This window comes from Serinus canaria, chromosome 25 (genome assembly GCF_022539315.1).
Source record: "Serinus canaria isolate serCan28SL12 chromosome 25, serCan2020, whole genome shotgun sequence".
Classification (NCBI taxonomy): domain Eukaryota; kingdom Metazoa; phylum Chordata; class Aves; order Passeriformes; family Fringillidae; genus Serinus; species Serinus canaria.
In genome coordinates this window covers 8449641-8463115 of record NC_066338.1, presented here as the reverse complement: position 1 = coordinate 8463115, position 13475 = coordinate 8449641, and the positions used below count along the sequence as shown (strand labels likewise).

The 13475-nt window shown below is 48.1% G+C and overlaps 1 protein-coding gene across 1 annotated transcript; it reads right to left on the bottom strand.

Annotated features, from left to right (window-relative positions):
• Positions 1–8241: 8241 nt before the first annotated feature.
• LOC127060471 (uncharacterized) lies at positions 8242–13475 on the bottom strand. Its single transcript, XM_050983906.1, has one exon. It carries the CDS (start codon positions 13473–13475, stop codon positions 10086–10088), a length of 3390 nt encoding a protein of 1129 aa, XP_050839863.1. The 3' UTR covers positions 8242–10085.

Genomic DNA, 13475 nt, shown 5'->3' with positions numbered 1-13475 from the left:
GGTGAGTGTTTTGCCTGTGACAGTGTTTGGGGAACAATCCCTCCTGGTCCTTATCTCAGTTCCTGGGCCTTTCCTTTTATTTTCTCTCCCCTGTTCAGGTGCAGAGGGCCGGGACAAAGCAGTTTTGGATGCACCTTGCATCCAGTCAGGGTCGACCCACCAGAGGGGGTTAGTAGTGGCCTGTGAGGGTCCCCAGACATCCCCCCTGGAGGAGGGTGTCCCCCCTTGCTGCAGCCCCAGCCCTCAGGCCGTGCTCAGCCGAGCAGAGCACTTGATGCTGGTGACTCGGCAGTGTCCAGACAGCCCCCAGCGCTCAGCCTGGACTTCAGCTGTGATCCCCCACCTCCAGCGCTCCCCGCCAGGGGAATTTGGGCAGGGAACACGTGGAGGGCACCAGAGGCAGCCCCCAAGCTGTCCTAGAGGGGGTGGCTGAGGTGGGGGCCCGGCCCTGCCCTGCCCGGGCACGGCTGATGCCCCCCACACTCCCAACTGCTCCGGACTGGTGCTCCCAGCGCAGCGCGGCTGCCTCGGTGCTGCAGCCCCTGCCCGGCGCTGGTCATGGGGCGAGGGGCGGCAGCCGGGGCCGGACTGGTGGCACTGGTGGTGCTGGGAGCCCCCCCAGCTCTGGGTTGAGCAGGGAGGCGGGGGAGGGAACTGAAAGGTGTTTGAGAGGACACGTAAGGGAAGGTGGGACAGTGGGAAAAGGGTTCCCAGTGGGAGACCTTTCTCGTCCCCCATCACTTGAACTCTGGAGCGATTTCCTGGGGCTCTGGGGGGGTGAGATCCACACAAGGAGGGGCCCCAGTCCCCCTGTCCTTCCCTCAGGAGCAAATGGGGGACTCCCCCTCATAGAGCAGCTGATGCTGCAGCAGCCATGTGGCAGAGTGGGAGCTGGAAAGGGGGGTCCAGAGTGGCCCCCTGAGCTTCCAGCCTGGTGTAGGTTGGTGGAGATAGGGGGGGTGCATCCCCCAACTTGCCTCCTTGCCCACACAGTGGTGTTCCTGTGGATGGCAAAAGTCCATGTCACTTCCTGAATGGCTCTGAGTGGGTGAGGTTCATGGACAAGAACATCTATAACCTAAAGCAGCTCCAGCACTTCAACAGTGGTTTGGGCACTTTGACGGGATACCCCATATGGGAACACCCAGGCCCAGTACTGGAACACCCAACTGGAATTACTGGAGAAGAGATGGGCTCAGGTACTGCTGTACAGGGACACATACTGTTTGTACACCCCATACACCTGGCATGAGCAGGCCTATTTTTGAGGATAACAACTCCAAATCTCCACAAAAATCCCCAAATCCTCCTGATTATTCCTCTAAATCCCAAATTCTCCTTGAAATCAAACTGAAATAGTTGGGGTTTGAAGATCTTTGTTTAATTACTTTATTTTAGCCCCAATTTCATCTGTTTGTAAGAGATTAAAATGGCTCAAAAGAAAACAAAGGCCCAAATAGAAGGATTTACATGTTGGTGTCATGTGAGTATCTCTGTAGCTGGATTGTTTGGGTGGGAAGAGCCCTTTTTGAAGCCTTTGATTTGAATAGTTTGGTCTTTGCACCAATCCATCACCACTTGTCTATGGAAGATGCCTGTGGACCATAGAGAATTAGAACAATTGAATTAAAAAGACCTCTTGGTTGCAAAAGACCTCAAAGATCATCCAGTTTTGCTTGATGCCTCCTGAAGAAATGAGTGGTGGCTGCCGGTGAGATTTTTTGAGGTCTAAAGTCAACAAGACTGCTCTGCCCAATGAATTTCCAATGTTGGTCTGCATTCTAACGGATGTTCCTTCCCCTGCATTCATCAGGGTGCCTGTGGGGAGCAAGGAGGATGTGGACACCACTAGCCAGATGTCTTCACAATGTGGATCTCTTGGAACGTGGGTAAGCAGGGCTCTGCCCAGTGTGGTTCAGCCAGAATATCGGTCAACATATCTTTTTCCAGTGTAGACCACTGGTCTCTGCCCAATGTGAATCATCCAATATTTGTCCTCTGATGGGTGATAAAGTTGGACAAAGCTCTCCCCGCAGTCAGGGCACTTGCAGGGCTTCTCTTACATGTGGGACCACTGGTGTGAGGTCAAGGCATCTCTCTGGGTGATGAGGTGGGAGCTCCAGTTGAAGCTCTTCCCACACTTGGGACACTCACAGGGCCATTCCCCAGTATGGACCTTCTGGTGGTAGAGGAGGTGGGAGCAGTCACTGAAGCTCTTCCCAAATTCCAAACACCTATAGGGCCATTTCCCCAAGTGGTTCTTCTGGTGGAGGATCAGGGTGGAGCTCTGAGTGAAGCTCTTCCCACATTTCTCACACTCTCAGGGACATTTCCCCATGTGCACCTACTGGTGGATTAGGAGGAGGGTTTGTCTTTGGTGTGAATATGCTGCTGGCCCCTGGGTCAGAGCTCTGGCTGAAGTTCTGGCTGCCTTCCTGGCACAGGGTGGGTCTTTCCTCCTCAGAACACCCTGGGCTGGGTGTGCGGCCCCTCCTCATGTGGGATCTCTGGGGCTTTTCCTCCCCATTGAATTCCTGCACCGTGGAGCTGTTCCAAATGGCCTCTTCCACGAGGTTCTGTGGCAGGGATTTGTTCTCCCTGATCTCTGTCTGCAGCTCAGTGCCTGAGGGGGGAAGGCCAAGGAGAGAATGGTGTTTTCCTCCATGTCAGAGGGAAGGGGAAGGAGATCCCTCAGTCAGTCCCCCACAGGTCAGCATCAGCAGAGGGGTTGTCCTGCAGCCCAGGGCAATTTTCAGCTAAAAGACAGAGCAGGGGAAAGGGACAGTGACTTCCTCCTGACCTGCCTGGGTGTTCTGGTGCATCTTCTATTTCAGTCTGGCTCTCTGCAACACCAAGTCCAGTCCATCTGGGAGCAATATGGCAAAATAGAGGGACAGGAATGATGGATTTGCCTGAAAAACAGAACTTTAACAGCAAAATAACAAACACAGAAACTGCACAATCTGAGGGACAAGATCCAGTGACAGGGGGGTGTGGTGAACATAACAATATATAGGGGTATTCTGAGGGTAGGGGTCCAATCAGCAGCATGAACTCGGAACATGACCTTATATGTGCCAAGTCCCAAACCAAGTGAGAAGAACCAGAAACATGACTTGATATAGAATAGTTCCATTAACATACCATCAACATACTGACTCCCACGACCACACTCTTCTCATCATGACCTGACCTTTCACTATCCTGTTTCCCATGGTCTCAGGTTGATGCCTCCTGTATATGTCACTGAGCCTAAACCACTATTCATCCAAGCTGGTTGCGTTCCTACATTCCTCTTCCTTGCGGCCTCCTCCTCCATCTGGCCAAATTTTGGAATAAGAAATCCTTTCTTGGGAGGATAGACAAGGTGTGAACATGCTGGGTTGGAGGTTCCTCCTGCCCAAGTCTATCTCTAGAAGTCACCAGGCATCTTGTGTCCATAGAGATTTTCAAAACACCAGGATTCAGCCTAAAAACCCAGCTCTGGTCTCTCCACTTTGAGGTTCTTAGGGCTCCGCCTGCCTGTGCTGCTGAAGGTCCCACGTGTATTAGGGGTTCCCTGCTCAAGCCTACTAGCAGTCCCAGAAATTGTCCCTCTTCAGATTCCCCCTTTTTCCAGCCTACACTTCAGTGAGCTCCATGCCCCTCTGCGCTGTTGGGCTCCCTCCTCTCCCAGCCCCCCATTCTGAGTTCTGGGGTACCTGGGGCTCTCCCCTATCCGTATTACCCCCACAGTTCCAGTATTGCCCATTTCCATTTTCCCCACTCCAGGGGTCCCAGGCTTTCCCACATTTGGCTCTCACAGGGAGTCCCCAAAACCAATGTTCCACGCCCCTGGCCAGCACCAGGCAATGCCAGCAGCAGCCACGGGATGCCCCCCAAAAACAACACTCTTGGGGACTGCCCAAGATATCTGAGACAAGCTTCCTCTCCCTGGTCACCTGAGGGATGTGAGGGGCCAATCCTCCTGGGACGGAGGGGCTGCAGTTGCAGTAAATGGTGGATGCACGTGATACCTCCTCTACCCTCTCCTCTTCCTCCTCCACTTCCTCCTCCTCTTCCTCCTCCTCTATCCCTTCATCTGCGGGCCAGGAGCCCTCAGGTCAGCAGGAAGCTGGACATGATGGGAAAAGGGGGGAAATATAGGAGGGATCCCCAAAAGGAGCAAGAGAGAAGGTAGGCCACCCCCAAACTGATCTGGAGGGGAACTAAGGTTATGGAGGACATAACCTTAATTATGGGATATGGGTGGGAGAGGGGGTATAAGAGGTGGTGGGTCAGTGCAAACATGTTCTTATGGGGCTCCCTTTGTATTCCCCATCACTTAATCTCCAGAGTGGGGCTGGGGGGGCTGTGAGGGGGTAGCTCTGCTCTGGGGGTTTCCCAACCCTCCATCCATTGAGGGAGGGTTCCCTCCACCCAGCAGCCAGTGCTATGGCAGGCATATGGCAGAGTGGGGTGTGAAAAAAGGGGCAGGGGTGGCCTCTTGAGCTCCCAAGCTACTGTGGGGTGCAGGGGTTGCTGGGGGTTGAGGTGCCACTGACCTGCCTCTCTGCCCATAGAGGGGTGTTCAGTGGATGGGAAAGGCCGAGTACCACTTCCTGAAGGACCCCAAGCAGGTGGAGTTCATGGACAGGAACATCTACACCAAGGAGCAGCTCAGGCACTGTGGTGAGGACACATCCCTCTGCCTTTACTACCTACCAGCCCCGGCACACGGGAAATGGCCTTACAAGTGAGGAAAACGAGGAAAGAGGTTTGCGGCAGCTCAGATTTCACGAAGCATCAGTGGACACACTCGGGGAAGAGTCTGTCCACGCTTTGCCAAGCCAAACCATGATCTGAGAAATGCTCTTTTGGCCTTGGCCTTGACAATCAAACCCGGGGCTCAGCTCCTTTGGGGCTTACCACAAACACTATCTGCTCCAGGGACTGCTGCTGTCCAAGGAGCTCCAACAGCCTTAGAAACTTTTTTTTTTCCCTGAATAACATCCCAAATGGGATAATATTTTAGTTCTCAACCTTTCCCAGAAAGTCACCGGCCTGAGCTTGGGCCAGGATGGAAAATGTCTGTGACTAAAGCCCATCCCTTGGGCCCTATAAACAGCAGCCCTGAATGAGACCCTTGAGTTACAGTACAAGCTGGGCAGTTTCACCCAGTCACATTCCACCCTAAGCTGCAGACATCTCACTGGTCAGAGAACTGAGAGGTTCTCAGTTAGAGAGAACTGAGAGGTGTTAGGATCAGACCAATGAGCAGTTTAGACTGGGGCATTTTCAAACGCCCTCTATAAAGCTGGGTTCAAACAATAAAGCTCTCTCTATTATTGCCACTTGCGACTCCAAAGTGTGTCTCTGTCTCTGACCACCGACTCCACGTTACACCCTTGGAACTCTCCTGGGCTGCAGCAGCTGCGACAGCGACCTCCCTGTGCTGGGGCCTCTGTGAATCCACTTGATTCCAGGGGAATTTCCCTCAGGGACCTTGTACAGACTGCTTCTGTCCATACGTGTGTGATGATGCATATGCCGTAGCAAATGTCCTGGGAGTGCTGCTCTCCTGGAGTCAGAAGTACTTAAAATATGTCAGATTAAAATATGTCAGTACTTAAGTCAGATACGTTCCTGTTGTGGTGTAATAAATTCTGTGTGAAGTTACTGATTAAATTTCAATTAAGTTATGTTAAGTTTAAGTTAAGTGCTATTTGGCCTTTAAGCATAAACTGTTGAAATCCAGGCTCAGTTCTGCACAGGTGTCTACTCTGACCCTTGTGACTCAACAGTGGGGTCTTCCATATTCCTCTTTATCCTTACCTTTTTCTATCCTTTTCTCTCCTCTGCTCCTCTGTCCCATCCCCCCACCCCCACCCCCCACACCCCCCGCCCCCAGCATCCGGTAAAATGCTTTTGGGTTTATTTCCATTTGAATTGAGTGATTTTTGATTTTTGCTGTTTTTCAGAGTGCTTTAAGCATCCAGTAAGTGGCAGAGCGAACCCTGCCAAGGAACTTTGTTGTAGGGTCATTTTTATATGAGGCCTGGTTTTGCTGATGGGTTTCCTGGTGATTCTTTAAGCAACCTTAAAATGTTGGAGCCCAAGAGAGCAGCTCTGCAAACATACATGGCAGTGCAGGAGGGGCAGGAGCTGCTCCAGGCAGTGTACGTATTGGTTGTGGGGGGAGGAGGAAAAGGGATGAAGAAGGAGCGAGAGAAAGGATGGACAAACAAGGAGAAAAAAGCAGGATGAAGAAGGAGGAAGAGGAGGAGTTAGGGAGACACAAGGAGGAGGAAGAGGGAAAAGGAGTAATCTTGCAATGGTCACTGTTTTTGCAGCCCAGCTTGCCCCTGGGGGTTTCTCCCTCCCTGCAGGTAACCAGGAAGAGGAGCTTGGCCCAAATATCTTGAGGTGTCCCTGGGACTCCTTTTTGGGTGGAGTAGGATATTTTCAGCTTGCAGGACTACAAGGCTGAGCTGCAAATGCTTCTTAGTGGGATATTGGGGGTCCCTGGCAGAGTCCCTGCTATGGGTGGTGCAATGCGGGGTTCCCGGAGCCATGTGGAAGCGTTGAGGGGTGCTGGCAAGGACAGCAGTATTGGAGACCCCAGGGAGAGCCAGGCAAGGGGGAAACATGGAATCCCCAGTGTGGGGAGAGGGCAAAACTGGTGCTGGGGGACCCCCAGAAGGCTGGAGGGGCGGGAGAAAGAGGGAGGAGCCCCAGGGCCCTGAAACCAGGATCCTAAGAGGGCGGACCCAAGGCAGTCTCGATAACCAACGTAGGAGGGAAGCCAGGACCCCCAACAGCATAGAGAAGGGGGACCCCTGGGACACAGTCAGGAGAGAAAGAACCCCTGGGATGCCCAAAACCCTGGGCATTCATAAGCAGGACCTCAGAGAAGGGGAGCCACCTGGACCCATGGTACCCCCAAGCAGACCAGAGAAGGGGAACCTCAAAAACCCCAAAGTGAGAAGACCATAGAGGGAATGTTGCCCGATCCGAAGAAAACACAAAACAACCGAAATTGCTTTATGCGGTGCTTTATTGAGGGCCCTGGGGGCCTGAGGACTTTCGTCCAAAGTCAGAGCCCCATCTTGCGACAAAATTTACAGGGTTTATATACTTTTCTTAACATGATTGCTTCATCTGATCTATGTGCATCGCTAAGCATCTTTAGAGGTATACTGAGATTTATTAGGTACATCATGACATTTGTTACTTAGCCAAAAGGTACATTCCATAGATAATGTTAGGTACATTCCCTAGATAATATTTTCTCTCGATCTACCATGCACTAAAGTTCACTTAAAGTTTACCGGGCCTACTGGGGCCTTAGCATAACTACTGCTACTCATGCTAACTATCATATTGTTTCACTAATCTAGACATCTATCTTTTAACTAAAATACATTTTTCAATAATTTTCGAACTTCTGCAACAAGTCCCCCCTTTTGAGCATTCTTCAGATCTTCTGCAAGGATGCTCAACCTTCAGCTTCAGTTCTTCTAGCTTCAGTTCTTCTAGGAAGGGCCACCTCCTCGTATTTGGGCGGGGGAACTCCAAATCCGTGGTTTCTTCCTATTGTTTTCACCAATCTTCGGGTTCGTCTTGTTTCTTTGGTTATTATTCCTAAAACACATCTATATGCTATCCAAGCAACTATTAGTACAATTATACACAGCAACACATATTGCAACATTGACGATATCCAACCAGAAACCTGAAGCCCCATTGAATCTAACAAGGCTCCTATCCAATTGTGCTGGGCCTCCTTTTCGATTTCTTTTGTTCCAGATTCGACTATTTCTAGTTGAGAGATGTCTTTTTCTACTTCTACCGTTACATTTGGGATATGGATGCAGCAGTGATCAATTCTTTTATTTAAATACCCACAAACTCCATGTTCTTTCAATAGCAGCATGTCTAGAGCCATTCTATTTTGGAGTGTCATACGAGAAGTAGCCTGCAATTGTAGGTTCAAATCTTTGAACCCTCTCCTAGTTGCTAATGCCAATCTCTCTGTTTGTCCCAGTAACTTAAACAACATTTCCCTGTTTCTATATGTGGCTACTGGTGCAAATAAGGATTCTAGTGCCCATCCAAATTTCACTCCGCTGTCTGGTTCATGCCATTGGTCTTCATCTCCTAACAAATTCAAATCATCAATTTCTCTCTTTTTCCTAGTCCCTGATGCTTTTAACTTAGACTGTTTCCACAAAGGGCATAACGTTGGCACCCCTAAAGTTACTTGTGTCACTGGTCCGTCCAAAGGGAGATGAGTAGTCCATTGTCCATGTCCCATTACCCATACTAAATTTCCCGGACTTCTGAGTGTAGTCGTCCTACAGGAGACCCTTCCATAAAACCCGTTCATAAGGGGTTTGCCGGGTATTGTGTGATTGTATTTCCTACATTCACATCCCCATTTCAAAAGGACCCTTACTGGCACTAGGCTAATTTGATCCCCTGGAGTATCGCATGTATAAACTTCTGTACAATTCCAGTTTTCTCTTGCTATCGCCTTCTCCCTAGTAGAGGTATTTATCTCTGATACTTCTGCATGTGATTGGTTTTTACTTCCTGTCCACTGTACGCACCAATATAACTATAGTGTTCCAGTAAACTTGGACCCCATATAGCTTCCCAGTGGTCCCATAAGGGTTGTTCTTGTGTCATATTTTGACACCGTATTTCTCGAGATAATTGTTTTTTCTTAATTTGTTGCTCTTGTTTCTCAAAACACCAACCATAATTTCCTAATCCTCCATACAGTCCAGGTTTTGGTTCCTATCTGCCTCCTTTTTCCTGACAATCCCAGATTGATGAATATTTCCACAAAGGGGAATAACCTTCCTTAACTTCTACTACCTCCTTCTCTACGTTTTCTACCTGACACATGACCGTAATGTTCTCTTGTATTGTTGGGGGCATCAGGACCGGAACCACTCCACATTGGATAGGCTCTCCAGCGGCCTGGGGGAGTGGCAGGCATGCCGTAATTTGTGAGACATTTTGTACTGTACGAAAATCTCTGATCAGTCCCACTATCAGGTTCTCTTGTTTTTGCTCATTTTGAGTGGTAATATTAATTTCTCTTACTCTTCTCGGTTTCCCTCGAGTTAGTGAGACTATCGTTCTTGAATGTCCCCACCAGGAGTCTTTGCTAATCCAGCACCAATAATATCCCTCGTCCTCCGGCTGTACATCCTTAATTATAAGGACTATAGTTCGATCTGATCGTTTCTCCTTGCGATATTTCCCTTCTTTGTCCCGAATATTGTTTCCCCCAAACCACCATCCATATTCAATAAACTGTACATCTTTCTCTACCTTACAGACTAAGATAACTGCCATGCCTTGCACTGCTCTAAAAATTCCATATGTTGCCTTGATCCTTTCCCCCAAATGTGCCCTAGCTATTGACGATCGAATGCCATAGTCTGCATCTATTCCACATGTAACTAGACACAGATACCGCCCTTCGTCTATGCCGTGTTTAGGATCTGAGATATTTAGCCACCCAATTCCTTTGTCCCATAATTTCCACCAACTCACTCCCTGGTCAATTCGTTCCCACATTTGTTGTTGTTCTTTCCACCACTTAACTTTCACTTCTTGTTTGCATGCCTCTGTTAGAGTGAATGGGCAATTAAGCTTTAACGGGGGACCGTCCCACATGTCTTGAATAGCGGATGTTGGCCTGACTGACACTGATTCCTGAGAAATAGTTCCTTCCCGTAATCTCCAAGATACCACCCTCAATTTAATTTTCTTATAGTCAAAACTACGTCTAATTTGCACTATACACATATAAACCTCCATATCTTCTCCAGTTACTTGCTTCAATTGTAGTGTGGTATTCCCTTTTTGTGCATCCCTATCCCAAATAGTAGTAAAACTTGCCTTGGGGTACCCAGCTCCTTGTTTCCAGAATACTCGTAAATCTCGGGCTTCAGCTTTCTGGTCATTGGTAATAACACAGGTCAAATTCACATCCATCCCTTCCATGATTCCAACAACAGGTTCTGAAACAGTGACAACCACAAAACCTTGAGTAGGTATCAATTTCATCATCACCAGTAACAGAATGATTAAGAATGCGGCTTTGCGCGAAATATCATTCGCGTCGGGGAGACCATCTGAGTCTCCCATTGTGTTGGAATTTTCTTGACTCGAGTGTAGTGGATCCAGGTGTCGATTCCCGCCACCTTTATTGCTGTGTAGGTCGTCAGGATCACTTGGTAGGGGCCATCCCATGTTTCCTTCAGTGGATCCGTGAACCAATTTTTCACATACACTCGGTCGCCAGGTTGGATGTCATGGACTGGATTCTCCAGTGGTAGGGGTCGGTTCCACTGCAGGGCTCCCCGTAGGCTGTTGAGAGTTCTGTTTAGTGACATTACATAATTAAATATCACTTGGTCCCCTTGTACATGTAGATCTCCCTTTAGTACGGTAGCATGATAAGGTTTCCCATATAGAATCTCATAAGGACTTACCCCCAACCTCTCCCTGGGCTTTATCCTGATTCGCAATAAAGCTAACGGTAATGCTTGCGGCCATTGCATTTTAGCTTCCTGGCAAATTTTCTTGATTTGCCCTTTCAGTGTTTGATTCATTCTTTCAACCTGACCACTTGATTGAGGTCGCCAAGGTGTATGCAAGTCCCAAGATATGTCCAACATCCTAGCTACTGTTTGCACAATCCCAGCTATAAAATGTGGACCTCTATCCGACGACAACCCTAGAGGTACCCCGAACCTGGGAATGATTTCTTTAAGCAGTGTCCTAACCACTTCCTTAGCCTGATTTGTCCTACAGGGGTAAGCTTCTGGCCATCCTGAAAAGGTACAGACATACACTATCATGTACTTGAAATTTTGTGCTTTTGGTAACTCAGAAAAATCTACTTGCCAATAGTCTCCCGGTTCCGGTCCTACCTGCAGTTTCCCTAGTTGAATTTGTTTCCTGACAATCGGGTTATTTTTCAAACAGACTGGGCACATTGCATTCACCCGTTTTGCAAGTGTTAACATCTGGTTTGAAACTATTTCTCTCCTTAAGAATTTTACGAGCATCTCTGCACCCCAATGGCATTTGTTATGTTCTGTTTCCAAGATGACTTTCATTATTTTTGCTGGTACCATGACCTGTCCCGTTGTTGTTACATACCATCCAGTCATGTTCTTTTGTGCATTCAATAACATTGCCAACTTCTCATCGTCTATTGTATATTTAGGTGCCTGGTTTAGGTAGGGATTTACTGGGCTTACCTTGACTGGTATTAATGCCATCTGAGTCCATACCTCTCGAGCCACCTTTCGAGCTGTCACATCAGCCAAATCATTTCCTTGGTAAATTTTTCCTTCCTCCTTTCGATGTCCTCTCACATGCATTACCGCAACCTTTTTCGGTCTGTGTACTGCTTCCAGCAAAGCTAAGATTTCTTCTTTGTACTTGATAGATGTTCCCTGTGAACTGAGTAGTCCTCTCTCCTTCCACAATGCCCCATGTACATGGATTACCCCGAAGGCATATTTAGAGTCAGTCCAAATATTTACTTTTGTTCCAGTACTGAGGACTAGGGCTCGTGTAAGCCCAATTATTTCTGCCCTCTGGGCTGAGGTACCAGGAGGTAAAGCTTTTGCCTCTACAATCGTATGAACAGTCACCACGGCATACCCTGCATACCTGGTACCATTTTCCACGTAACTTGATCCGTCCGTGAACAGTTCCCAGTCTGGATCTTCCATCGGTGTGTCTTTAAGATCTATCCGACTAGCGTATACCTGCTCGATGACCTCCACACAATCATGCGCCAATTCTCCCTCCTCCTGTTCACTGCGGAGAAATTCTGCTGGATTAATATGATTAGTTATTTTCAATTCTACATCATCCTGCTCTCTCAATATTGCTTGGTACTGCAGCATTCGGCTAGATGATAACCAGTGACCCCCCTTTTGTTCCAAAACAGCCAGTACCATATGGGGTACAAATACCTCCATTTTCTTGCCCATCGTCAATTTTCTGGCTTCTTGAATGAGGATCACCGTGGCCGTAACTGCCCGCAAGCATGACGGCCAACCAGCACTGACAGTGTCCAGCTGCTTCGAGAAGTATCCCACCGGGCGTTTCCATGACCCGATCCGTTGGGTTAGTACTCCCAGAGCCAGCTTTTGTCTTTCATTTACATACAACTGAAAGTCCTTGCTCAAATCCGGGAGCCCTAAAGCCGGGGCCTCCTTCAGGGCTTGTTTTAAGTTTTGGAAAGCATTCTTCCTTGACCTGTCCCAGTTCAGCTGTGGTTCCTTCAGGGCCTCATACAATGGTTTCGCTAGTAACCCGAAATTTGGAATCCACAATCGACACCATCCTACCATCCCCAAGAAAGATCTTAATTCTTGGTGACTTCTCGGGAGCGGGATGGCACAAATGGCCTCCACTCGGTTGATTCCCAACCGTCTCTGACCCTGAATGATTTCACAACCCAGGTAAATCACACTTTCCTTTATCAGCTGTGCTTTTTCTTTTGATACTCGATATCCAGCCTGGCCCAGCATATTCAGCAATGCTATGGTGAGTTTTAAACACAGTTCTTTCTCTTCTGTGGCTAGAAAGATATCATCGACATACTGTAAAATCACGTATGAGAACGGCGAGTCTCTTACCTCAGTCATCTTCCATTCTTCCAATTCTTTTGCCAACTGATTCCCAAATATCGTCGGACTGTTCTTGTAGCCTTGGGGTAATCTCGTCCAGGTGAGTTGCTTCTTGCGACCGGTGTCTGGGCTTTCCCATTCGAAGGCGAAATATTTCCTACTTTGCAATGCCAGGGGAATGCAGAAGAATGCATCCTTCAAATCAATTACAGTAAACCATTTAAACTTTTCAGACACAGATGTTAACAAAGTATATGGATTTGCAACCACTGGGTGAATATCCTTAACAATGTTATTAATTGCCCGTAAATCCTGTACCAATCTATACTTACCATTAGGTTTCTTTACGGGAAAAATGGGGGTGTTGTATTCTGATTCACATTCTTCCAGTATTCCTTGTGTTAGAAATTGTGCTATGAGAGGAGCAACCCCTTCTTTGGCTTCAAGTTTAATAGGATACTGTTTTATCCTTACAGGTTGTACCCCTTCTTTTAACTCTACTATTACTGGTTGAGCAGCTTTAGACTTCCCCGGGACTCCCGTTTCCCATACCCATGGTACCACAGCCTGTTCTACCTCCTCAGGGATAGGGGTGGGTTCAACTTCTCTAATCACGAATAATTTGGCTATTTCTTCTTCAGGAACTTCTACTTTAACTCTTCCATCTTCAAACAGAATTTTCATGTTCAAAAGAGATAGCAAATCCCTCCCAAATAGTGACTTAGGGCAATTGGGCATATATAAAAATTGATGATCTAATTCCTTCCCCCCAAATCTCAAATTTAATGGCTGTAGGAACGGCCTTTCTTCCAACTGGCCCAT